Raw genomic sequence first — 27,964 nt, 5'->3', positions numbered from 1 at the left:
AGGTTTCCACCCAAAGGTCTCAACCTTGAGGCCATCTATGGCCTCACCTAAGAACTTAGGAGGCAGAGGCACAGCTAGGGCCTCTAGCTGGGAGCAGAACTGGACTACATCAATCGTCAGGATGGTGGGACATGAACTTTGCAGTGGGCACGTAGACTTGTCCTTCAAAAAAAAAAAAAAAGAGAGGTTGCCCAGACCAGACTGCTCACAGCTCAGGATGAAAGAGTGCTGTCTGATCAGTGCAGCCCCATTCTGCTTATATAAGAAGACATTGCTATGGACATCGACTCAGTCCTTAGAATTAGAGAATTTTGAAACATTAGACAGAGACCCTAGCCAGGGGATGCCTTTGCAGTGCCCTGGAGTCGACAGGCGTGGGCCATCTTGTTTTCAGTAACTTCTGAGGATTTCTCACATTCTGGAGAAGAGAGGGGCTCTGAGAATTTCCTTTTTCTGGTCGCTATGCCTGGAGGCCAGCTCACTTACAAGTCTCTACATTCATTGGTAGTGACCACACCATTTTAGCTTGAGCCTCCCAAAGTATGGTCACCCTGGGTAAAAAGGGTCAAAACAATCCCACCTACTGTTCTGTGTGTTTAAGTGTCTTTAGGAAGGGTTGGTCATCTCTCCCCTCTCATTGAGACTGCACATTCCGGTCTCATTATAGATTTATTTCCTTTCATCCTTCTCTCTCCATCCTTTCCTTCCTTCCTTCCTCCCTCCCTTCCTTTCTTCCTATTTGCTCTCTTCTTCCCTTCTTCAATCTCTCTGTCTCTCTCTCTCTCCAAATTAAACACTGCCCATCATTGAAGATATATAGTAATAGAAGCCTGAAAGAAGAAGATAAAGAAATGTTCCTGCTTGGGAAGTTTGTGTTCCTCAAAAGTTGCTGCCTTTTCAGCCAAATTTGAATCATTCAGATCCTTCCTGGTATATTTTAAACCAAAGACAAAGTGAAGCAGGTATTACTTGGGTGGTGGGGAAGAAATTATCTTACCTGGTTAATGTTTAACTTTAATAAACACACCTAAAGTGACTTTTCCTCATGCCAGATTCTCTCTCTGTAAAGTTTTACCCACATCTTCCTTTTGTTCCCATGGTGATCCAGTCTTGCCCACCCACATCGAGAGATGTTACCTAGGAGTGTCATTTCCTGTCAAAATATGTATGTGCCTTCTCCTTGGGCCATCCCTGAAATTCCCTCCAATTTGGGGATTCACTGTGATTCCTTTTGTGAACAATAAGAGCCAGTTGTTAATTTTTTTAATAGTCTAATGAAAAACAAGGAAATTTTCTGAAAAAACTTTTCCTTTGCTTTTGTTTTAAAGAGGCTTCCCAGAAGTAACTCCTCTTTCTACAGTGTATCAATTAGGATAGGCTATGTTTTGCTGAGTAACAAACAACTCCCAAACCTCACACAGAAGCTTTTTTTTCCCCACTCATGAAAATTCCACTGTGGATTTGGGCCAACTTCCAGGGCAGCTCTCCTACATTGTTACTAACAATTCAAGCTGCTTCAATATTGTGGCACCACCATATCAATACTGGTTTCCCTAATCACTGTAGCCGAAGAAAGTGCATTAAAAGTCACATACTGGCTCTCAAATCACTTTGCTTATGTTTCATTGTCCAAAGCAAGTAACACAGGCATATCTCCACTTCAAGGGTATGAGGAAGTGCATTCATTTCATGTGCCCACAAGGAGAGAAGGAATGGAAATATGGATGAGCAGAACTAATGGCTAACACAGGTAGAGAGGGGCCAGGTCATAGTACAATATTAGATTTTATTTTGAATACAATAAGTAGCCATTAAGGGATTTACATATGAGACCAAAATGATTGGATTTGCAGTTCAACCAGATGACTCTGGTTGTTCTATGGAGAATGAGTGGATGGTCATGTTAAGAGGCAATGTCAGGGGAAATTACGGCCAGGGGAAGTTCAGTGGGAAAGATGTTGTTAGCTCAAGCAAGAGTGGGAGCAGAATGGTGCTTTGTGAACACCTAGAGGGGTGGGATAGGGAGGGTGGGAGGGAGACGCAAGAGGGAGGAGATATGGGGATATATGTATATGTATAGCTGATTCACTTTGTTATAAAACAGAAACTAACACACCATTGCAAAGCAATTATACTCCAATAAAGATGTTTAAAAAAAAAAGTGGGAACAGAAAAAGGAAAAAAGTAGATACATTTGATATACATATACTTTGGAGATAGAAACAATAGGATTTACTGAAGGAAAATTACAAGTTCAGTTTGAAGGATACTGAGTTTGAGGTGCTCAGAGACACACCAACAAAGATATCAAATAGGCAAGTGGATAAATGAGACTAGAGTTCTGGGCTAGACATAAGAATTGAAGTGTCATGAGTATGTAGAGGTACTTAGAATGAGAAAGGATGGATTCACCTATGCAGAGAATAGAGAGAAGACCGGGTCCAGAATGAGTCCTGAAAACTCCCAATTTACATAGTTGAAAAATCTCTAAGGATTTTTCCAATTCTTACTGAGAAGAGGTGGGGTCAGGGAGGAGGAGACAGTGAGGGACACTGAAGAAGAGTGACCAGGAGAGAAGGGGAGCCCGGGATGTGGGGTCTCAGACCTCAGAGGCAAGAGACAGTGCAAGACTTTGCCCAGGTCACTCCCCTAACTGCAAACCTTCTACAAATCCCCATTTTCTAGAGTCCACATTCTTCTGTCTGGAGTTGCTTTTCCTGAAGCACTGGCCAGAGTCCAAGAGGCAATGCCGGATATGGGAAAACTTTTCAGCCAAGGGCAGGCCAGTTCCAGTCAGAGCCAGCTGACAGCTACCAAGGCTGAGGGTGTGTTTGCCCCAGAGACATAGCCTTCTCCTGTGATGGGGTCATTCTCGTGCCTGGGGTGGAGCTGAGGATTAAGTGTTCCCTGTGGTAGAGCTTGAAGGGAGAGGAGCAAGAGGAAGGCTGCTTTTGAATCCTCCCACTCCCTTCCCACAAGGCTGCTTCTGCCAGGAGCATTAGACCAGAGCAATCTCTGTTTCTCAACCACACTCACATGCTTCTCCCAACCCATGGGTGGTCAAACATGTGGGGCAAAGGGCTCAGATTATGTCTGGGCTGTCACGCCACCCACTCTGATCGTCTCCCCCGACAGGACTGGAGCTAACCTTCTTTTCCCACACTCTCCCCAGGGTTGGCAGAAGGTTTTCCTAAACTAGAGAATAACCAGATCACATTGTAAATCCTGCCTCTGGCAGCTTACCTCAGGGTCACCCAGCCTTCCAGCCCACAGTGAGGACCTGCCCCCAGGGCTGCCGTCTTGCTGGGCTTGAAGATAGGTGTACCTGGGCTCCAATCTCAGCACTGCCATTGGTAAACCTGACCCGAGCTGAGTTACTTAACTCTCAGAGCCACAGATTCCCCAACTGTAAAATGAGGCGATAATAGCCCCTGGGGTGTGGGGCTGAGGAAGGGAGGATCCTTCTCATTAGCTGTCCTTTTTTTTTTCTTTTTGTGTTACGCGGGCCTCTCACTGCCGTGGCCTCTCCCGTTGCGGAGCACAGGCTCCGGACGCGCAGGCTCAACGGCCACGGCTCACGGGCCCAGCCGCTCCACGGCATGTGGGATCTTCCCGGACCGGGGCACGAACCGGTGTCCCCTGCATTGGCAGGTGGACTCTCAACCACTGCGCCACCAGGGAAGCCTGACAAATTCTATTTTGACGGAATGGGCATGACCCTTTTTCTTTAGGGATATGAGGCTGGCAGGAGGCTGCCCTTGGGACTGATATTCTCTCCTTGACCAAACTCTAGCTAGGCGCCTCTGAGTCCTTTCCCTCTGACTAGCCCTCAACCTAGAGGACTAGAGCCAACATGAACATGGCTTCTAAGAGGTCAAGGCAGCATCCCCAGGATGACCCAAGCCCCCCCTTAAAGAAATCACAACAATGCCAAAAGAATTTGCTATTTTGTTCCAGCCAGCACCTGAAGGAAGATAGGCTCCCTGTCTCCTAGTCTCTGTTGGAGGGTAGGAACCTAATTTTGATAGGTACCAGTTAGCAAACCCGGATGGGTTTCACATGGACCAATCCCACCTTTCCTAGTTTCTGTAATTTTCATCTCCCTGACTTGAGTCCCTACTTGCCTCCCTCCCTACTCCCGCATTCTCCCTTTAAAACACACAGCCACCTCTGTACCAATGGAAGTTTTCAGCTCCCTATTGCAGTTGTATGCTAGTGATGAAAATCTGTACTTACCATTTTAAGTAGTGTCCCGCTTTGTTGACCTTTGACAGGACATATCTGTGTAGAGGCGATTCCCTCTTCCCCTACCCACGGAGTGAACACCAGAAGGAGAGGCAGGAAGGTCAAAGAGGTTTTGTTTTTTTTTTAAAAGTTGGTAGTATTTGCAAGAAAGGGGGCGGGGCAACACATTATTCCCCAAGTTGGATGGTTGTTTGGCAAGTAGGCTTGCCCCAAGAGATGAAGAAAGACCTCGGTGGGAAAATGTCAGTATAGAACCACCAGGAAGATAAGGTGTTAAGGGTAATCACGGCACATAGGTGCAGAAAATACCGCCCCCCACCCCCGTCCCTGTCCACAGGCCTAAGTTGGGCCAGCAGAGGGCAGATAAGACGGTGGCCACAGACGAAGAGAGATGGACCTCTATGGCAGAGTTTCTCGTCTGCAGGAGCCCGTGGGGGGGGGCGCCACCTGTCCACACCGAGCCTGCAGACCCTCAGCGAGGTCGGTGTAAACGGTCAAGGCCAAAGAGACCAAAACTACGCCACAGCCAGTCCACACAAGCTCTCTGTGTCCTTCTAGCCTAAAGCCAAAAAGGTGTGGCGCACAGAAGGGGGAGGGTTGTGTGAGCGAGAAGACCACGCCCCTCTCTCTAATCTTAAAGGTATAAATCAAGGCTGTGCTTGGGGGTGGGGAGGTTGGTGGGATCTGACTTGAATATGCGAGACACTTTTAAATTCGAGTCGTTTCAAGTCTTAAGAACTGGGATGAAAGAGCTTTAATGATGGGGAGTACCTGATAAGTTAGGGAATCAGGCTGAGCTGGCATGAGGGGACCCTGCCCCCTAGCGGGGATGGATTAGAATTGACAGCCAGGGACTTCCCTGGTGGTCCAGTGGTTAAGACTCCTCGCTCCCAACGCAGGAGGCCCCGGTTCCAAACCTGGTCAGGGAACTGGATTCACATGATGCAGCTAAGAGCCCCCATGCGCAATTAAAGGGCCCGCGTGCCACAACTAAGACCCGGTGCAGCCAAATAAATAAATATTAAAAAAAGGATCCCGCATGCCGCGGAGCGGCTGGGCCCGTGAGCCATGGCCGCTGAGCCTGCGCGTCCGGAGCCTGTGCTCCGCAACGGGAGAGACCACAGCAGTGGGAGGCCCGCGTGCCGCCAAAAAAAAAAAAAAAAAAATAGCATTTGTCTCCCAGCCATCTCCAGCTTCTCAAATGTGGGCGGACATCATAATCACCTGGAGGGCTTGTTAAACTACTGATGGCTGATCTCCATCCCCTCAGCTTCCCACTCAGCAGTTGTGAAGGGGCGGGGCAAGAATTTGCATTTCTAACAGGGTCCCGGGTGATGCCGATGCTGCTGGTCTGGGGAACACACTCTGAGAACCACTGCTCTTGGGACATATGGCTGACCTACAGACCTGGCAGTTCTTAAAATGTGGGGTTCTTTGTGCCTTTGGTTTTCAGCTGTGGATTACTGATTACCATTTGGGGGAAAAGAAGGATTCCATGGGCACCACACCTCTCCTATTGTAGTAGCTATTCAATAATCTACACCCCCCGTCCCTACCTCACCTCCAGGCTGTACTAGACTGAGGGGGGCTGTAGGCAGAGACAGGAGACTATCACCATCCTCACTGTGTCTCAGCTAAGTGAGAGGACTCTGCTTCTGCTTTTCAGTAGGAAATTAATCTTACAGTAGACCCGCAGTGGGAAGGGAGATATTCCCCTCCAGAAGCTGAGCTGTTGATTGGGTGCAGATACCAAAATCCCCAGCCACTTTTTAATCCAGAACTTCCCAACATCTGGATTCCAGACAAACGCAGGAAATGCGGCATCCTGCCCAAGGGTCCCTCCAGGCCCCTCCGTAAGCATTCAGGCTGCTCGGAAAGCGCCTCCAACACTCCTGCTGCACCAGCTGACCCCAATTTAAGCCACTGGCTAGGAAGATGGCTTCTTCCATGGTCCCTTGCTCTCCAATAAATTAGGGCTTTGTTAGCACCTCTGTGTGTATATGGAGAGGAGCTCCGCCACCGTGGCCGATGGAGGAGGTTGGTGGAGGGAAGGGCGCTAAGAGTCTAGTTCCTCCCCTCCTTGGGGAGCTGGAGTCAAGTTCTGCCTCTGAATATCACACCGATCCACCGTGTGAGAAACAGTGCCTCACAGGGGCATTGCCATGACCACTACCTAAGATGTCTGGTCTCTTTTTTGACCTTATATATTATTTTGAAAAAACAATTTTTTTAACTGGGTTTTCTTGGGTTTTGAGAGAGGCGTCGGGAAATTCTTTCAGCTTCTGGACAAATGTGAAATATTTTCTGGTGGTACCTCTAGGATTAGGTCCTTCCTGAGGGGATCCTTCTTTGGGGTGACTGTCCTATTTAAGAACTCTGCATCTCAACTTGTGAGTGGGGTACCCCAGATTGAAGGCCAATAGTTCTAACACGGTTATATAACTTGCTCAAGGTGACACAGCTAGCAAATTGCAAAAGGAGAAGCAAACTCAGGCAGCCACACTCTAAACTCTTAACTCCTATTCAATTAAACAGGGAAGCCATTAGTCGGAGCTGGCTCTAATGCCTGGTTGGCCTGCAGGAGCAAACCAAAATCTATGCCCATCAATGCCTCAAGGCTACAGAATGAAAGCTAAGGGCAACCAATCCCAAGCAGCCAACTAGGCTTTAAGCTACAGCCAATTTCCTTGCTTTGCTTTGGAGTCTTCGCTATAAAAGTCTCTCCCCAGCTCCTGTGGATGGAGTGTGCCTAACCATTTCCGGTTTGGTGCAGCTTGATTGGAATTGATTTTTGCTCAAATAAACGAAGGCACATTAAACATTTTAAGAGTTTATCTTTTAACACTACTATGTTAAACCACCTCCTTCTGACTCCTTCCCCTTCATTTATTTCTGTAAGCATCATAGCTGGGAAATCCCCTTCCAGTGCTGATGGTGAAACTGGTGCTTCCATCTGGAGGCCAGAGAGAACTGTTTGACTTTTTCCAAATACTCTTCCTAAAACTAACCTTTCCCCAGCCTTTGAGGCGTTGGTTATCCCTACTCTGCAAAAACAGCCCTTTAGGTCACTTCCTTATTGTTGAGAAAGACCCAGTTCACCACCTTCAATTTTTTCCATCTGCATATAAATTCCTAAAGTCTTTTACCGGCTGCAATTGTGTTTCTCCCACAGCTAATGAATAATATGCTTCCTAGAAACAGTGTTCAAGGGACTGAACTTTTAATATTATGTCTTGGCCTTGGATTTGCGGCAATTACATTGTTTTCCCCTCAACTTCCATCCAGAAAGATGATGCACCCACTATGTATTAGTGATCCTTTTGTCTCTCCTTTGTTCACCGATGAATCCACCCCCTGAATTCCCAAGTCCAGGACGATAACCAAGACTTGACAGCATGTCAACCCCTTTGTCCTGGCCGAGAAATACTGGGTTGGCCAAAAAGATTCGTTTGGGTTTTTCTATAAGATGTTACAGAAAACCCAAACTTTTTTTGGCCAACCCAATAGATGCAGGAAAAAGCTGGTGGTGGCAAAACTGCATCTTCTGCCAACCCAAACTCCAAGTGTTTGTAAGATGAGCCTAAGCCAGCCCTCAAAATCAATATCAAGTCCAGATCCAGGTTAGCAAATCTCCCAGGGCAGGAGCTGCTCCCCTTCCTAAGAAATGCAGGTACTTTTGTGGTTGGTGGGTCCTGAGTGTCAACCAAAAAAAAATTAATAATTATGATAATAATGCAGGAGCCTGCAAATAAGAAAAGGGTTTATATGGGGTCTTAAGAATTGCAGTTTGGGGGCTTCCCTGGTGGCACAGTGGTTGAGAGTCCGCCTGCCGATGCAGGGGACACGGGTTCGTGCCCCGGTCCGGGAAGATCCCACATGCCGCAGAGCGGCTGGGCCTGTGAGCCATGGCCGCTGAGCCTGCGCGTCCGGAGCCTGTGCTCCGCAACGGGAGAGGCCACAACAGTGAGAGGCCCGCGTACCACCCAAAAAAATAAATAAATAAATAAAAAGAATTGCAGTTTGGGAGACTGATTCGGGTAACCCCAAAAGAGTGTTCCAAGGTAGAGAAAGAGGCAGGGGCTTATAAAGACCAAAAGCCACAAGGTTGTTAAAAGTTGCCTGGCAACACATGAAAAGATGCTCAACGTTGCTAATTATTAGAAAAATGCAAATCTAAACTACAATGAGGTACCACCTCACACCGTTCAGAATGGCCATCATTTAAAAGTCTACAAATAACAAATGCTGGAGAGGGTGTGGAGAAAACGGAACCCTCCTACACTGTTGGCGAGAGTGTAAATTTGTGCAGCCACTATGGAAAACAGTATGGAGTTTCCTCAGAAAACTAAAAATAGAATTGCCAGTATGACCCAGCAATCCCACTCCTGGGCATATATCTGGAGAAAACTATAATTCGAAAAGATACATGCAACCCAATGTTCACAGCAGCAGTATTCACAATAGCCAAGACATAGAAACAACCTAAATGTCCATCGACAGGTGAATGGATAAAGATGTGGGACATATATACAATGGAATATTACTCAGCCATAAAAAAGAATGAAATAATGCCATTTGCAGCAACATGCATGGACTTAGAGATTATCATACCAAGTGAAGTAAGTCAGACAAAGACAAATACCATATGATATCACTTATATGTGGCATCTAAAACATGACACAAATGAACCTATCTATGAAACAGAAACTCACAGATATAGAGAACAGATGTGTGGTTGCTAAGGGGTGTGGGTGTGGGAGGGATGGACCGGGAGTTTGGGATTAGCAGATGCAAACTATTACATATAGAATGGATAAACAACAAGGTCCTACTGTATAGCATAGGGAACTATATTCAATATCCCGTGATAAGCCATAATGGAAAAGAATATAAAAAATAATTTATACATATGTATAACAACCACTTTGCTGTACAGCAGAAACTAACACAACATTGTAAGTCAACTATACATCCCCACCCCCCCGGCCAAAAAAAAAGTTGCCTGGTGAGCATTGTGATTGACTGACACAAGTCAGAAAACATTTGTCCTTAAGGAATCACAAGTGTTTTAGGGTAGGAGTCCTATAAGTAGATAGACTGCCAGGAGTTATTTTAGGGTAAGGGTCTGATATGTACTCTGAGTTTCTGGCAGGTGTTTTGGATAACTTCATCAGGTCAAAAGGTCAGATTCCATACAGGCTGAGCCATGCAACAGTCACACACCTTTCATGGCCTCCCAGCTCCATTTTACAGAGCTCTCTTAGCAATACCGACCCCATTTTGATTTTCTTTTTGCATGAGAGAGCCCGACCTCACTCCCTTCCCAGCCATGGGTTCCTGCCCCTGCCTCAGACTCCACCTGCCCGATTCTCCAGAGCCTTGCTCGCCTCTTAAGGGGCTGCCCACAACATGTGTGGCCACACTCACAACCTGAGGTAGGAGGGAGATTGCCCACCAAATCCCAGACTCCTCTCTGCTGTCCCCTATCACAGCCTGGCAAGATCCATGGGAAGACCCCTGAGCAGCCAACTGCCAAGGAGGTGCATGCCAAGGGCGTGCCCAGTCCCCAAAGGGTGTGTGTACCATGGAGCCTCAAGTGCCAAACCCCAGTGAGTTGGACCTTCCATGAGCTGCGAGGCCCCTTTGGCCTCTCTAGCCTGAGGCACATGCCAAGGTCGGCCCTGTTCTCCAAGACAGTCTTCTCAACCCTGCACAAGAGAATCATCAGGAACCTTGGAGAACATTCCATTAAATTACAATCTCTGGAGTAGGGCCTGAGCATTGGTATTCTGTATTTTGCTTTTTGATCAAGGCATAAAATATGAAAAGTACGGGAAGTGCACTAATCTTGTATTTATTTTCATGTATATATATGCTTATTTTCACAAATACAGATATACACACTTATATAATGTAGACCGATATACATTTCCAGCATTCTAGAAAGTTCACTTTAGCCTCTTCCCAGTAATTACAATTTACTTTTTCTTAGCCCTATTTCTTTCCATTTTTTGCCATTGTGAATAAAGCTACTCTCATTGTTTTTACAGGTCCTTTGGTGGACATTTGTTTTCATTTCTTTGTTCATTTCCTGCCCTCTTCTTTTTACATTTGCCTGTCTAGGTGGGCTTGTCTTGAGGATGACCACGAAAGCTTCCTCTGGATATGTGAGGTCAGCATTCAGACCCACTGCCTTAGGACCACTCAGACTGCAGATGGGAGGCACTGACTAAGTTGCTCAAGGGGCAGAGTCTCTCGCCGCCGAGCACAAGCGGCGCCCATCAGAATCTTCACGGCCTTTCTCCTTTGGGTCCCACTGTTATTCTACCTGACTTTCCAAGGACAGGGAGCAGGGCCGGGGCACAGTCCCATGTAAGAGGCAGCCGATGCCTATTTGAATCTCACCAGCTCTGCGGGTGGAAAGATGAGGAATGATCTGGTCTCTCAGAAAAAGAAAGTTGACCAGAAGGGCCGTGGTTTCTCTTAACAACACGCAGGCTCAACTGTATCCTCTTGTGGGGTCGAGTTATGGGGAAAGAGAAACCCTTGAACTTCCTCACTAGGAGCTAGCTGTCTGCCTTTCATTGTACCTGAATCAGAAACACTGGTCACCTCCTGTTGGAAGGCTCTCTACTCAGGATTCTTCTAGAGAAGAACTAGATACCATAGCGGATGAGGGCGTGCTCAGGCATTACAATGAGGAACGCTTGCAAGGCAAGGGGCTGTAATAGTTTGGGCAAGAAGTTCCTATATTACTCAGCCATCAAAAAGAATGAAATAATGCCATTTGCGGCAACATGGATGGACCTAGAGATTATTATACTAAGTGAAGTAAGTCAAAGAGAAAGACAAATATCATATAATATCACTTATATGTGGAATCTAAAAAATGATACAAATGAACTTATTTAGAAGACATAAACAGACTCGCAGACATAGAAAACAAACTTATGGTTACCAAAGGGGAAAGGGGGAAGGAATAAATTAGGAGTCCACGATTAACAGATACACACCACTGTATATAGAATAAACAACAGGGACCTACTGTATAGCACAGGGAACTATATTCAATACCTTGTAATAACCTATAATGGAAAAGAATCTGAAAGAGACTATATAGATATGAATCACTTCACTGTACACCTGAAAATAACACAAAATTGTAAATCAACTATACTTCAAGAAAAAAAGATTTTTTAAAGCATTAAAAAAAAAAAAAGAAGTTCCTGAAAACCTTCACCGTGGTATTTAGCCAGAAGTGAGGAGGGAGGGCAAAAAGTTATTTTCAGAGTGTTTTTCAAGACACTTAAAACAAATTTCAAAATGATTAATTTCAGAGTGGTTTGAGGTCGCCAGTGGCAACCCAGCCAGTCTCCTGTAATCTAGCTCAACGGTTCCAGAGTGTGTTCTGTGGATCAGCAGCATCAGTGTCACCTGGGAATGTGTCAGAAATGCAACTTCTCAGGCCCCGCCCTTAAACCACTGACTCAGGAAGCCTGCGGGCGAGGCCAGCAGTCTGTGTTAATGAGTCCTCCAGGTGATTCTGATGCAGGCTCAAGTGAGAGACCCACTAGTCATGATACAGGTTGTCCCCTGCCTCCATGTATGATCAGTATGGATGGGTCACGCTTGGTAGATTTCCTCTTGTAGATTTTTTTAAAGCAAAAATCATCCCTATTGGGCCTCCCTGGTGGCGCAGTGGTTGAGAGTCCGCCTGCCGATGCAGGGGACACGGGTTCGTGCCCTGGTCCGGGAAGATCCCACATGCCGCGGAGCGGCTGGGCCCGTGAGCCATGGCCACTGAGCCTGCGCGTCCAGAGCCTGTGCTCCGCAACGGGAGAGGCCGCAACAGTGAGAGGCCCGTGTACCGCAAAAAAAAACAAAAACAAAAACAAAACAAATCATCCCTATTAGTGTCCTAAGTATGTGCACAGAGATGTGGAGAATTGCTCACTGGTTCTGGAGAGACTATGCCATTTTGACAAGTTCACTTAGGAACTTTCAGCCCCACTTTCCTATTCTGGTCTAAAGAATGGCAGTCCTATTAGCCTCTGCTGAAGAGGGCGAGGGGTGATGGGGAAGAACAGTTGCCCCCGACAAGCCCCACAGGAAGAGCCTAGAGCCCCCCACCCTGCGTTACAAGAGCCCCCGGGCTGATGGCTGTGAGATGCCGCAGCGTGTTCCCTTGCCGAGTCCAGGCTGGTGTGGTGTGATTAGCAAGCAAGCAGCTACAGAGAGAGCACACCTTTTCCAGGCTCTGAATGCCTCCCGCAAGCGAGACTTACAGGAAAGTCACATGCTTTGTTCTTAAGGAACGTTAAGTAACAACATTGAAACGCACTGAACCGGACAATTCATGGGAAATTGTCACACACAACTTTGTTTGCCTTCTGCAGCCATGGATGAAATTTATGGCTGGGCCTGTTTCTGTTCTGACCCCTCAGAGAAATGGAAAGCGCTCCTGGCCATTCTATGTCACAAAACACAGAATACACCCGCTCAGGTGTAATTTACAAAACAAAAAGTCTGACTTTGTTCAAAAGTAACACGTCTTCCTCAGCAGCCCTGGGCTGGATGTACACAGTGAGAGCCGGTGGGAAGCTCCTTGAGTTGCTCTCCCACCTGGGGCTCTAGCTCCTGTCCCAAAATTCCTTCAAAAGTGTCTGTCCTCTCCAGGGTTGGCAGTGGGTAGGGGCTGGGAGGGAAGGAGGGAGGTGAGGAAGGACCTTACTTGATTAATACCGTCATGAGACAGGCAGGGACGGAATTAACCGCCGACACTTTCTCTTTCCTGGTTTTGGAGACTCACCTTCTCATCACCGGGATCTTCCTTTGACCTGGAGGATGCATCTCTGCTCCAATGGTTGCTTAGGACTGGTCTTCAGCTCCTCGGCAGGCACGGGTAAACCTCCAGCTTCTTTCTGCCGTTTTTCCCTCCCCGCTCCAGGCAGCCCTTGTGTACGGGATCCAAGAAAACCTCACGCCATCCCTCTTGAATGGGAGGCCCATCTCTGCTCCTGGGGAAACAGGCACCATGCTTTGTGCCCACAGTTCAGGAGGGAGGCCAAACTCACACTGCAACCTCTCTTTGCTGTGCTCTTAGGGAAGCTGCCTGCTATAACCTGGAGCCCTTCATAGTTCTCAGGTGTGCTGCATCCCAGTTCCTGTTTCCCCCGCTCTCCAGAGAATGTTTAACAAGCTGTTTGAGGGCTTCTTTAAATCCCTTTTCCCTCAGCTTAAGGAGAACCAGCTTCCCCTACTCTCTCCCTTCTAATTGCCAACTCTGGATGTGGGTACCATTAAAAGTTAGGTATGAATACAATGGAATACTACTCAGTAATAAAAAAGAATGAAATAATGCCATTTGCAGCAACATGGATGGACCTAGAGATTATACTAAGTTCAGTAAGTCAAAGACAAATATCATATGATATAGTTTATATTTGGAATTTAAAAAAATGATTCAAATGAACTTATCTACAAAACAGAAATAGACCCACATAGAAAACAAACTTACAGTTACCAAAGGGGAAAGAGGGGGGAGGAATAAATTAGGAGTTTGGGGTTAACATATACACACTAAAATGTATAAAATATATAATCAAAAAGGACCTACCATATAGCACAGGGAACTATACTCAATATTTTGTAATAACCTATAAGGGATGGGACTTGAAAAGTTCTGACATTAGATAACTTGTATTTGCCTCCACCTGCCCAGTCCTCACTTTCCTCTGTCTGCCTGGAGCGGGCTTTGTGCTTTTACCTCTCACTTACAAGTAAAGAAGATCACCTGAATCCTTTTTGCTAACATTTACAAAACCCAGAGCGTTACTGTTGAGAGCCCTCCTCATTTCCCTTATAATAAGCCTTTGCCTTTCCAAGTCCCGGGACTGATTGCCAAGGACCAAGTGCACCTGGCAAGCAGGTGGTTTAGGTGCCATTAAGATTAGGAGCATGAAGGTGCATCAAGAAGATATGTGTTAATTACACATTAATTACCTTAAATGTTCTATTGCTGAAAGGACTCACAGTTCAATTTATACTCAGACCACCTTGTTAAAGGTCAAGGGCGCAATACAGCCACTACAGGAGAGAGAGATGCATTGGAAGGGGTCTGGCGCTCCCAGGCACAGGCTTCTTTGTCCTCCCAGCGCTGAGTGGTACAGGTCTCATGTCACCACCATCAGCATACAGAAAAAGCGCCTGAGAACCAGAAGTCCCAAGTCTACTTGTGGTGGGGGATTTTTATAGTGAGAGCTGGTCCTCTAAGCACATTCCAAATACGTTGCCAGCCTTAAATGTCAAAAGCCCCCAGATTCCACCAATACCAGGTGCATATCATAAACCCAAGTATTATTACTAAGCACTGCTGGCAGGCTAGGCTGGCCCATCCCTCCCTGAAACAACTCGTGAACCTATGGGAAAAGAACATAACTTATCTTGAGTTAATGCATTCTACAGTGTCAGCTAAGGGTCACTGGCATGCTCCAGCAGCTCTGGAGATAAGCATGAGGTCATTCCAGACTCGCTGAGATTAACCCAGACTAAGCAACATGGCAGCCAGCAGAATCTTCTTCAGGTCAATCCATATGGCTTGCAACCAAAGTCAGAGAAACCGGTACAAGTAGAAGCAGCTGCATGACCCTGAGAGGCTCCGAAAAGCCCTCCTCAGCTGCCCTTGAGTGAGATGCAGGTCATGTGACTGAGGGATGTCTGAACACTGTCAGCTTATTTGTATCCGTGAGTGACCGTCCTTGTGGCTTCATAGCCCAGGATAAACTCCCCGTTAGTCCCCATTAAGCATGCCAACTCTGCTCCCGTGATGTGCAGGATTTGTGGAACGTGGGTATTCAAGTGATATTTGGGTAGCAAGAGAAGACATGCGTTATCCTTTATGCTAAGATACAGGGGATATCTCGATCCATCCAGAGGACTTTTCAGGACTAATGGACAGTTATTCTATGTTCATCTGTCCTGATAACTATTCTTCTTCCCACAGTTTGTGCAATTGTAAATATGGGAAGAGATAAACCAGACGTGGACTGTGTCATGAGGGAAGATGTGCAAACTTAGTCAAGTTTTAACAGCTTATTCCTTTGGACTTATTGGGTGTGGTCACAGTGGAATCGCTAAACTTACTGGGGTTTTTAGAATTATTTTTATTTATTTATTTTGGGGCTGTGTTGGGTTTTCATTGCTGGGTGCAGGCTTTCTCTAGTTGCAGCAAGCAGGGGCTACTCTTTGTTGCTGTGCGCGAGGTTCTCATTGCGGGGGCTTCTCTTGTTGCAGAGCACAGGCTCTAGGCATGCGGGCTCAGTAGTTGTGGCGCATGGGCTTAGTTGCTCCACGGCATGTGGGATCCTCCCAGACCAGGGCTCAAACCCATGTCTCTTGCGTTGGCAGGCAGATTCCCAACCACTGCGCCACCAGGGAAGCCCCTAGAATTACTATTAATTAATCTCTAGAAGCTGGTCAGCTGTCTGTCCTAATTGATGCAGGGAAGCCACAGCTACTGAGGATCCAGGGAATGGGCACACCTGGGTTTTCAGTAAATGGCTTTACTGCATCTTACCATTTCCTAAGGCTGGACCATGCCCATGACAACAGGTCCTGAGGGTGACAAGGAACAGGATGGAAAGAGTTTGACTCGAAAAGAGGCTTAAAACAAACTGCCCCCGGATTTCAAATGCTTCCCCCTTGGACTGTACTGTGAGAGAGGAATAAACTTCTTCTTTACAGCCGGTGAATTAATTATTGGCTCACTTCGTTGACATCTACCTGTACCCTACCCGATACAGAAACAGACACCTGGAATTGGGGTGATTCCATAAAATGTGTGAACAGTGAGAGCCAAGGAAAGCAGATGCTTCAGGCTGGAGATTATTTCTATGATGCTCCAGAGCGTTTACATAACTCAGTAGGTATTTGGGAAAACTCAGAGGACAGACCACATGCCTATGTGCTCAGGGAAGCAGTTGGGAAGAGCCAAAATTGTAGGGTGTGTTGGCTTTTAGTGACAGTGGCTACTTTTAACAGAGACTGTCCACATCCCACTCATATCCCCACACCTTTGCCACTTCAGCATACAAGCCCAATTTTCAGCTGTCATAGTACCATCTCCCTCTTGATGCTGGTCTGTGCTGAAGATCGGCTCTACTAAGAGAACGCAGAGCCGGCCCAGGACAACGACTGGAGGTTTGTGTGCTATTGAATCAAGTTGATGAGAAGGAAAGTTTGGGAGGTCAGAGTACAGGCTTCGGCGCAGAATCCTGCCTGGCTTTGAATCCTCCCCTCACCCCTGATCATATCACCCAGAGCCAGTTATTCAAACACCCTGAGTGCGAGTTTCCCCATTTGTAAAATGGAGCAGATACTAATAGTAGGTGCCTCAAATGGGTGTTGTAAAAACTGAAAGAAAGGCCTTCCCTGGTGGCGCAGTGGTTGAGAGTCCGCCTGCCGATGCAGGAGACGCGGGTTCGTGCCCCGGTCCGGGAAGATCCCACATGCCGCGGAGCGGCTGGGCCCGTGAGCCATGGCCGCTGGGCCTGCGTGTCCGGAGCCTGTGCTCCGCGGCGGGAGGGGCCACAGCAGTGAGGGGCCCGCATACCGCAAAAAAAAAAAAAAAAAAAAAAAAAAACTGAAGGAAATAATCCATGTCAAGTGCTCAGCACAGTGCCTGGTGCAGAGCTAGCCCTTAAGAACTATGGGCCATGCAGTTCCCTGAAAGATTAAACAGAGTTACCACATGACCCAGAAATTGCACTCCTAGGTTTAAAGAGAATTGACAACATATGCCAACACAAAAGCTTGCCCATTCAAAGGTCAACTGATGAATGGATAAGCAAAATATGGTATATCCATAAAATTGGATTATCTTTCGGCAAAAATAAAGGAATGAAACACTAATACATCCTACAAATGGAGGAATCTCAAAAATCTTATGCTAAGTACAAAAGAAGACATATTGTATAATATTATTTATTTGAAATGTCCAGAACCGGCAAATCCATAGAGGCAGAAAGCAGAGCCGTCATTGCCTAGTACTGGGGCAGGGCGAGGGATTGGCAGTGATGGCTAAAAGGGTACAATATTTATTTTGAGGGTGATGAAAGTATTCTAAAATTGGTTGTGGTGATGGTTGCACAACTCTTCAAATATAGTAAGAACCTCTGAATTGTACACTTTAAATGGGAGAACTTTATGGTATATAAATTACATCGTAATAAAACTGTTTCAGAACAAAAAACTATGGGCCATGAATGGAGGAGGCGTGCAGGTGTATGCTGCCACCTGGTGGCAACCGTCAGTTTTCCACTGAAGTGTAAACGTAAATGCAGAGCCACATTTGACCTCCACGTCTAATTGTGCAAGTGGTGTTTTCGTTGTGGGTTTTCTGGAGTAGCTATATGTAGGTCTCAGCAGATTCCTGGCTTGTGTGAAGAGTGGGAAACCTCCTCCTGACGCCCTAGGAAGGTTCTTGGCTGGGGAAGCTGCTTTTACTTTAGAACCACTGCCACCTAGTGGCCACATTCCATACTTGCAGGCAAAGGTGAGCATCTTGAAGTCAACGGAAAACATTGAAAACAGTGAGATCAAACTCCACCTTCCCCGTGATCAATGAGGTGATTCTGTACCCTTCGTGTTCATCTTGGGAGGTTCCTTCCTAAATGTCTCCTCGCAAGCTTCTAGCACCCTCTGACTCTCCACTGATGCGAGTCAGTCTTTCTGGCATTTACTAAACATTTAATCACTTGGATATTTTCTCTTGCCCAAAAGAATACAAGTATATGGGTTCCCCAGAGAAGGAAAATTAAAAGCATCTAAGACAGTACAGGTGACCACTGGGTGGCCCTATTTAGTAGGCAGATGTGGAAACATTACGTGGCCTTGGAAGAGGTTTGTCCCCACAAGCCCAATGTTAAGGAAGAGCTCCCCCAATTCCAGCTGAAACCATCCTAACAAACCCCATTTTAATTTGTTCTCATATACACAGAGCTTGACACATAGTCGGCACTCAGTAAGTGTTTGCTGACTGAATGCAGGGCTTTAGAGGAAGTGAAGTCTGGAGGTGTGCAGAAGAGGAGTAAATAAATACTAGGGATGTAACGTACAAATGATGCATGGAATTTACAAGCTAGGGACGTAACATACGAATGATACGCGGAATTAACAAGCTAGGGATGTAACGAACAAATGATACATGAAATCAACAAGCTAAGAGTAGCTCCTGAGTTCTCATCACAAGGAAAAAATAGATTTTCTCTTTTATCTTGTTTCTATAGGAGATGATGGATGTTCAGTAAACTTACTGTGATAATCATTTCACGATGTAAGTCAAATCATTACGCTGTACACCTTAAACTTATACAGTGCTATATGTCAGTTATATCTCAATAACACTGGAAGAAAATAAATAAAAAAATAAAGGGAGGAAACTGAGCACATCTATACCAACCATTCACCAAGCACTTTACACCTAACATTTAATTCTCATAGCAACTCCGTAAGTCAGGAATCTGATCTTGAGAATGCAAATAATCAAATGTTCCACTGAAAGAGTGGTGGGCCCAAACCTGAGTCCCCTGCCTGATCCCAATGGCTGAACGCTTGTCAGACACTCACACTAAAAATGGAATTGCTCAGAGATACTGGGAAATTGTCTGCAACACAAACTGTACTGTATCACACATTTGGTCTTCCCAGCATCTCTTCTTCCCCTTCCTCTGTCACAGGCCTTGGCAACATGGGTGGGCACATGACTTAGGTTGGGTTTTTGTTTTTTTTGTTTTTTGGGGGTTTTTTTTTTTTGCTATCTAGGAGGAATCACGATCATCAGAAGAGATGGTCAGAATCCTGTTATCTCTGATGGCTACCTGCTGTGACAGGTTCATAAGAGCCATTCCAAGCTAAGAAGTCTCTTATTAATTAGGCTCTAGCTCCACACTTCTAGGTTCTGTGCATCTTCTAGTCACAGTAGTTTTGTTCTCCACCAATTATTTAATATTCAGGAATTCTGAGAACCGGTTGTTAAACTGTTGGTATCTTGAAAGCAGCCATCATAGGAATATTTACACCACGTAAATTGACAAACACTTATCAGGACAAATGGGGGAAATGGTCATGGCTTCACCTGCCAGAAATAATTTTGTGGCGTGTTTGGCCTTTTGTCCATTCCGGCTCTTGCTCCGTGTGCACCTGTTACAGGTTAGAGCACGCCTCTGGCACCCCCTTGTGGCTTTTCGTCCCTCACTTAACCTAAAAGGTTTACCACCTGGACACGCCATCAGCCTGAGCGTGCAGGCTTCCTCTAGGGCAGAGAGCTAGAGTTCCACAGAAGTAACAACAAAGCCCCTTTGCAAAGCCCCTCTCTCAGTCACCAACACTGTGCTCTGTCTCCTGGGACCAATGAGATGGGTCAGTTCATCCCCTCAAGGACCTTTACTCATTTCACTTTGATGTTACCCCTAAGAGTTTTCTGAAGGGGATCAGGTCATGAAGCAAGCACATTCCTCCCCTAGTCTACCCCCTATTCTCAACCCTGGCTACACATGAGAAACACCTGAGGAGCTTCTAAAACCAACCCATGTTCTGACCCCCTTTTAGGTAAAATGACCAGAATATCCAGGGGTGAGGTCCAAGCACCAATATCTTTAAAAAAAAACCCACCCTGGATGATCCTGATGTGCGATGCAGCCAGGGTTCGGAACCACTGGACAGTGGATGCTCAAATCTTGCTCTGTATTAGAGTCCTCTGGGGTGCTTTTAATTTCTATTAATGCCTGGGCTCCAGCCCAGACGAACTGAATCCAAAACGTAAAGCTCTCCAGGTGATGCAGATGAAGTCAGAATTGAGAAGTGCTGCTCTAGACCCAAATCAGAATGACCTCTCTCTTTGCATCTCATCTTAAATTATGCAACCACGTTATTCAAACATTTGCCATTGAGTCCTGACACTGTTATCAGCCTACACGATAAGACCTTCTTCCAATACTCTAAAGAATCCTTTGATCTCACCCTGAAATTAAAGTCTGAACATACATACTTTCTTCCTTATCTGCTCAGCCCTGGTCAGAGGGTCCTCACTCAAGAGTCTGAGTGAAATCCTGGTCCTGCTTCACCAAGACCCACAAAGTAGTGAGTTGCTGTGCTGGGCAAACACTGCCCCCAAGAAATATTCAAAACCAGCCCCAAACCACATGTGACTGTACCTGCAGCTTATAAATCCTGCATCAATTCCCCAAGTTTTCAAACATAAATGGTATGCTCAGACCCTATTCATTACTTACACCCCAGACCAGTGAGTCTCAAAGCAAGGTCCTTTGGACCAGAAGCAGCATCTCCAGGAAACTAGTTAGAAAATTCTTGGGCTGCACCCCAGCCCTTCTGAATCAGAAACTCGGTATGGGTTCAATTCTGTGTTTAACAAGCCCTCCAAGTGATGCAGGGGTCCTCTCAAATGTTTGACAACAGCTCTCCTCAGAGGCAAATCACTGTTACTAGCTGAAGACCACAGCAGAGGCCGAGGCCGAGGTTGTCTAAATGAGAGGGCAGAGAAAAACCAAAGAAGGGGAAGAAAGATTTGTGATCGTACGTCTCTAGGGGACCAACAGATCCACTCCACTTGTTGCAAGCCCACCACCTGTGGACTTGGAGCAAGTCATCTGGGTAAGTCTATCATCAAGATGAACCGACAGTGAGATTACAGTATCTTGGTGGAATTAAAAAAAAAGTCTTTATCAGGCAAATGTTCTCTGAGAGAAGGCATCTGAACGCTTGGGTAACGCTTAGAAATTGCTGGTGTGGTACCTCTAGGTATTTCCTGAGGCCCCATTCTTTGCCTTAATGTCATCTTGTACATTTCAAACCTTTTGAATTCTTCCTTTTAATTCCCCATTTGTTTTCTGTCCCGTAGCAGCCCAGTTCTGAATTTTGTGTGGGTTGTGTGCAGGGAGGGCGACAGTCACCACCCTCTTGTGACCCAAGGAGCCCATGATTAAAAGGAGCAACATTCCAAAGGAACCTCATTATTAGTCTCTTTGCCACCAATAAAACCAGGGGAGTTGGTGTGGAATCTAAAAAAAAAAAAGAATGCTACAAATGAATTCATATACAAAACAGAAACAGACCCACAGACATAGAAAACATGGCTATGGTTACCAAAGGGGAAAGGGGGGAGGGATAAATTAGGAGTTTGGGATTAATATATACACACGACTATACAAAAAATAAACAACAAGTACCTACTGTATAGCACAGGGAATGCTACTCAATATTTTGTAATAACCTATGAGGGAAAAGAATCTGAAAAAAATAGAAATTATGTATAACTGAATCACTCTGCTGTACACCTGAAACTAACACAACACTGTAAATCAACTATACTTCAATTTTTTTTAAAAAAGGAAAAAACCACAGGGGAGTTGAACTAGGGGGTAGTGGCCACAGGCCCCCTCCAGCGCCCCACTGATACTTGACATCGCAGAGCAAAAGGCCTGCATACCTGTCCTCTGCTCAGAGGTTAAGGCCTCGCATTGGTGGGTTTTCGGGGAGAGCCTCCTCAGTAAGAATCACCCCTAAATTCTTTCTACTCTGACCGTATCAGACTCTGCGTACCGCTCTCTTGCGTTTCCAAAGCCTGAGTGCCCACCAAATCTCGGTCCCTTGTATCCTGACTCACCTAGCGCTGCCTGATGTCCCCCAGGTGTTAGCAGTGACTGATGGAAAGAGGACCAGGACGCTGAATCCACAGCCAATCACAGCTCTACTGCTCCTGGTTCCTGGGGGGCACCCCTGGGACAGCAAGATTTCTTCCTGATTAGCTGGTGAGCTGGTGGCCAAATATTGGACTGAATGACTCCTCTCGTTCCTTTCAGCCTGAGGCTGTGTGGCCTCCTCGATTCCTTTCCCTGGACTCCGCTTCTGGTTCCTTGATTCCCTCATCCCTGTTTTTTGCTACAGCTTTCATTGCAGTGTGATTTACATACCATAAAATGTACTCATTTCCAAGTGTACAATTCAGTGATTTTCAGTAAATGTCAAGTTGTACAACTGTCATCGTAATTCAATTTTAGCACATTTTCATCACCCCATTTGCAGTCGTTTCTGGTTCCTTTTTGGCAACAGGGATGCCTCGGTCATCTTCTCCCACCATCTCCTGGGAGAACTGATCCCAAAGGAAAGAGCCCAGAGGGAGTTCATTCAAATAAAGACACTTCTTTGCTGCTGCCACCAAAACCCAGCTCTCCCCCAAGATTTGAGCCCCTGTCACGACCTCGGCCTCGGTCCATGAGAGCCCCTCCTCCTGGAGAGCATAGTGGGAGGAGGTCACCCAGACCCACACACATCATCGGATCTACTGGACCTTGTATGTGACGTTGCCGATGTGCATTTTTACAGGAAGAGTGGGTAAGAGGAACAGTTGAATCAGAGTGCCCAGGTTCAACTTCAAGCGCTACTGTTTACCAGCCCCATGGCAACCGTTCCCTGGCACGTCAAATGGAAATCAACATAGTACGCCCCAGGGAATTCGCCGGCAGTCCAGTGGTTAGGACTCAGCGCTCTCACCGCCAGGGGCCCGGGTTCCATCCCTGGTTGCTGGACTAAGGTCCCGCAAGCCACGTGGTGCAGCCAAAAATATCCCAACCCCCCAAAAAAACCAGAAGAGTACACCCCGTGGAGTCGTAAGAAAGAGATTACATTTGTGGAAATCACGGCAAGTGCCTGTCACATTCTCAGTGCTTCATAAATGTTACCCGTTATTGTTAGAGTTTGATCCAGTTTTCAAAGGGGCCTGTCACCCAACCTAACCCCTTCCCATCAAAATTCAGAACTCTCACCAGAGAGAGACTGCAAGATGATGCCACACGGAAGAACAGGAGAATACAGTTGGAAAGCCTGGGAGGTTTGGGGTGAGGGAAGATTGGAAGAAGTCCTGTAAGTGGGGATAGAGAAAGAGGCAGCTGGAAAGGAGACCCTAGGAAGAGAGATGGGCCAGCGGGTGGTAAGGAAGGGCAGGAGACTGAAGGTCTGGGTGCAAGTTAGCTCCGGGATGGAGCGGCTGGAGACTGTGGGGTTGGGGGGAGGAAGCTTCCTGATTCACCTGTGGTCTCAGATGCTCTGTGAAGTCCGAAATTCTCTATTCCTCAGAGGAGAGCCAAATACAGGTGCTGGGAATGGAATGAATAATAAAAATTAGAGCCTAAGAGCCACGTGCAAAGCTTGACCTTTACTGTTTGTCCTACCGTTTGCCCCACCATCTCTTTGACCTTGGAGTCTACCTACCTCAAGAGGCATGTGTATCATTTCTGTGGGTCCTGTCGGAGTTTCCAGGTCTAGCCACGGCAGCTGGAGACAACATGGCCAAAGGAGGCGTTGGGAACAGCCTGTCAAAGGTCTGCCCCGCCAGCTAGTACTGCTTTCTTGGTTCCAAATATGCAAGGAGCAGATGTGGCCCCATGGAATTAGAGGCAAGAGAGCTAGCGTGCTACCCTCGGGCTGCTCGGTCCTCCAACCTCCCCCGACAGTCAAACAAGTGGCCCTCGTTTATAAAAGCACAACACACACTGGATTTTAATGAGAAAATAATTGTATACTTGCAGTGAATGCCTCACAATCACTATAAAACCGAAGCAGGATAGTAACATTGAAGTGGTTAACATACACAGGAGAGCCAGATACAGAGTATCATTTTCAAACACAGTATTGCTGCTTCGTGCCCCCTCCTCCAAAAAAGAAAAAAAAAAGTCATTTGGGTAAAGAGGAACACAAAATCAAAATTGGCAGCTCACTCACTGAATGCTTAAAATTCAGGAAATTGGTTCTGTTACTACAACTGGATATAGTCACCATCTCTAAACACTTAGGCTATTTTTTTTCAATACATAGTTTAATTACATCCATTCTTTAGTTGGAAAAAATGTTTAATTATTTGTCTTCTGAGACGAGTCAACACTGTCTTAGTGTTCCTTGTTATGCCTTGTGTGTGTGTGTGTGTTGTGTATATATGTGGGCACTGATCTATATACTGCTTATATGTCACTGTCTAGGGTGGGCAGCATGCATGGGTGTAAAGAGGCAAGGAAACTGCATGTGTCATGCACGTAGGACACAGCCCAGCCTCCTGCCACTGACAGACCCTGTTTCCATAATTTCTGGATGAGAAAGCCAAGGAATGTCAGTCATCAGTTCCAGAGGAAAGTGAACATCTATCAACACTGCGGAATGGAATACTTTCAGGAAAGCTTTTAACATCTACAGAATCTAAGCATCTGTTCAAGCTGAGATTAACAAGCTTGTGTGCTATCTGGGGGCAGGGATGAGCATCGGAGGCCGGGTTTTGGACAAGCCTCTTCTTCTCGATGGATTAGGCACGGATGACGTTCCGCCAGGGGTCTGCTGCATCTTCACAAAGTTAAAGGGGTTCATTTGGGATCCCAGAGCCTAGCACAGTGCTATGTACAAAGCCATGGCCCAATGTTTCTTAAATGAGTAAAAAACTCAAGAGCACAGAGAAAATCTGGCTCTGCTAAGGAAACTTTAATTTACATTTTAACAGGATGATACGTGTGTGGAACAAGGAAATGGACAGCAGTCATCAGAAGGCAGCAGAAGGGAACAAGCAAAGGATGGAGATGTAGGGGCCACAGTTAAACGGTTTTGTGACTGTGAGAGAGTCACGGAAACGCTGCATTTGTTGCCTATCCAAAGTGCGAACCAAAGGATCCTGGCTCTATGACTCTACATAGTAAGTGTGTCTGGGTCAATCAACTGCAGTCAAAGACCAACTTATCTGCCTCTAAAGCGATTCCAGGAATTGTGTGGCCTCCTAAGCTTTCTTTTCAGCTGCCCATTCTCTTCTCAAATGTCGTTTTAAGGTGGGTACACAGTCTCCTTCAAAACAGAACCAAAAACTTCAGGGAAGTCCTGAGCACTGTTTCCTCTTGCAAAAGATGGGGAGTTCATCTGTATCAAGTCTTTGGTCACTACCAGATCCAGAGTTAGTCCAGAAATCATGAAGCATGTTTCACTTTTTGTGCAACCCACAGAACCATTCTGTTCTCCAGGCATCCTAGCAGCTCCTGCATCCCTGGGCCACACGATGCTGCTGCCCCGACTGTTTTCATTCCCGTGCCTGTCTTGGGAATGCTGGAAATCCTCAGACAAAGCATCCTTCTTTCCTGGGTGCCCCCATTCCACCTGTCAGGACTCCTCATCTCATTTTCCTGGGAATGTCTGTCTCCATGCCAGCCTCTCCCACCTGAAAATAAATTCCTAACGGCAGGGATCTTATTTGTTTCATATCCCCAGCGTCTAGCACATTTTGTTGACTATTCGTTCAGAATGTTCAGGAGCATGAACCATACAAAGATGGCGCCAATTATCCATCTGTAGAATTTGGCTTCAAATTGCAAGTTCCCTTGGCAGCTCCAAAGGATCCTTGTAAGTTATCAGAGAGTTCCATTTTTTACTTTGTGTCCACCACTTGCTTACGAATAAACTTTCCCCTAACGTTGACACTAGTCTAATAAAAGAAGATAATGTGCATGAATCTACATACAAATTTGGTGGAACTGCTACTTGTCAGGACAACACATTAGCGCTTATGACATAAAGACATAAAAACAAAAATGAATTTTAGTGAGGTCTGACTTACTTATTGCTTTTTTAAAAACCACAGTTTTAAAACAAAGGGGACGGAAAAAAAGAAGGCTGGTCAGTTTTTTTCTCATGGCCAGAACTAAAAAATTTCTCATCCAGAAATTGAGGGCATTCAACGATTGAATACCCTTATCATATTGCTTTAAATGACAGAAAGAGTAAAGCTGGTGTCCTTTAGCGTATACTAAGCATGGATACAAAGCATGAGAATAAATATGGTACTTTCCTAAATGTCAAATTACAAAACTGCTCAAAACTTTGCCATTGTGACTCATGCAAATACCATGTTAGGTCAACTTAATATTACAAATACTGCATTAGCTCGGAGCCTCTATATCCTTTTCATAAAAAAGAAATTCTCACTCACTCCTGACGCTGGCAAACAGCTTTGGAGGAAATAAGTGAACACCCTTGTCCCATGATCATCCTGGAATTTTAATCCTCACACACACACATACACCCTTACTCATGAGCACACATGCGCTTTGCACACATACACAAAGGCATGTGTACACACACACACACACACACACGCACGCACGCACACCACCTTTAGGATTTGTAGCTGAACCTAAGCCTGCACTTAAGTTTCTATTCTATATTTTTCTCTGTATCATCCTGAAAAATACTGGTTGCTCAGAAAAAATAATCTCTCTAACTTCCTTACTTGCCCACTCTTTCCCCCTCCCTTCTTCTCTGTCTACCTTTCGTGAGCTTTCTTTACTGTCTCTTTCTGATTGATCCAAAGTATCATTCTTCCTACTCCCCCGAAGGTCCACTTTACATATAAAATATAGTTATAAACACCTCTTTATTTCTCATCGTCTACCTCTCTAAGGCAGAGTTCGCCCTTTTTTCAATTATTACCACTCTAAAAATACCTCTCCCCTCTTGAACCAAGCTGTTCAATGTGTATAGGTTTTATACATGGATATATTCCCCCATCCCATCATAAAAATAGTTGTTGCCCACTAAATATAGTTTTCATATAAAGAAACAGAATTGTGAAAATGTGTTCTCGTAAACTGCAGCTCAGTCAATATCATAAGCAGACAAGATCCTAAAGCTAAAATAATCCATTTGGTTTGGCTTTCTCCCCCCTTCCTAAACCTCCTAATGCAGAACAGGTTGTGTTTGCAACATGAAGAAATCTTGTCTTCAAAATATGGACTGCGATCCTTAATTGCTCCCAATTCAAGACAATTAAACGGAATAGACATGGAACCATAGATGCCTCTTCTGGGCAAATAGAGAGAGAAGCATTATTTTATAGCTGCTGGAGTAAATGGGGTTAGTCCAACACCTCTGATGCTATGATAGGTGGAAACCGGTGCAGGTACAGGGAAATATCCTCTGCTGGGTGGATGGCACCAGCTCTGTGGCTTCTCCAAATGGCCACATTACCATTGTTTTCCTCATCACCCAGAGAGGCTAGTCTTGGTTCTGCCTGTAGCAACCATGTCAATTTGCTTGTAACTTCTTTGTCCTTTTGGATCAACTGTGGTCCAAACCCAGGGGATTCTTTGAGTTACAAAAAAAAAAAAATCCTTTCTCTTCTGACTCCCGGGAGTTCGTGTTTGATGGGTGGACTTCTTTTTTCACTTGATTTTTCATCATTGTACATTGCAACTTCTTCTGGTCTGCATAAGGATTGCCGAGTTTGTTTGCACTTTAATAAATATTCTATTAAAATGCTTTGATGTGTTGATTTCTTGGTTTCTTGGGAACCCAAGCACCAAAGAAGCTTCCTGGGTGGAAGGATGTTGACTATTCATTGTCCTCTTCCTCTTGGTTGGCATAGATCCCCGCCTCCCAGCGCAAGGCCAATGCGCTCTTTCTTCGATTAACCCGTGTGGCCTCAAGGACCTGAAGAGAGAGGGAAAAAAATTATGCAGAGTTCATGATTGTTCATTATGAACACAAACCAACTTCCCTGTTTCCTTCCTCCTTTCCCTCTCTCAACAGCATCTAATGAGGGGGAAAGTGGTAAAGCGTCTGGTACAGCTGGGAGGTAGGAGAGACGTGAAAGTAAAGGTGGCGGGGTGGGAGGTTCTGGGT

At 45.8% G+C, this 27,964-nt stretch overlaps 1 protein-coding gene across 3 annotated transcripts in view; it reads right to left on the bottom strand.

Moving 5' to 3' along the window:
• Positions 1–10,610: 10,610 nt before the first annotated feature.
• Positions 10,611–27,964, bottom strand: part of PALM2AKAP2 (PALM2 and AKAP2 fusion) — a 615,632-nt gene continuing 598,278 nt past the window's right edge. For 2 of the 3 annotated variants that reach the window (XM_022579084.2, XM_022579087.2), the window contains one exon: positions 10,612–27,772. In XM_022579084.2, coding sequence (XP_022434792.2) covers positions 27,674–27,772 — 99 coding nt within the window. In that variant the 3' untranslated portion in view covers positions 10,612–27,673. Of the gene's footprint in view, positions 27,773–27,964 lie in introns of all 3 variants that reach the window. The other variant, XM_089913542.1, reaches the window with a different exon arrangement.

This window comes from Delphinapterus leucas, chromosome 6, assembly GCF_059928025.1.
Source record: "Delphinapterus leucas isolate spDelLeu-1000000601 "Yukka" chromosome 6, BTC_Dleu_Yukka2, whole genome shotgun sequence".
In the NCBI taxonomy this organism is placed as follows: domain Eukaryota; kingdom Metazoa; phylum Chordata; class Mammalia; order Artiodactyla; family Monodontidae; genus Delphinapterus; species Delphinapterus leucas.
This window is presented reverse-complemented; position numbering and strand designations above follow the sequence as displayed.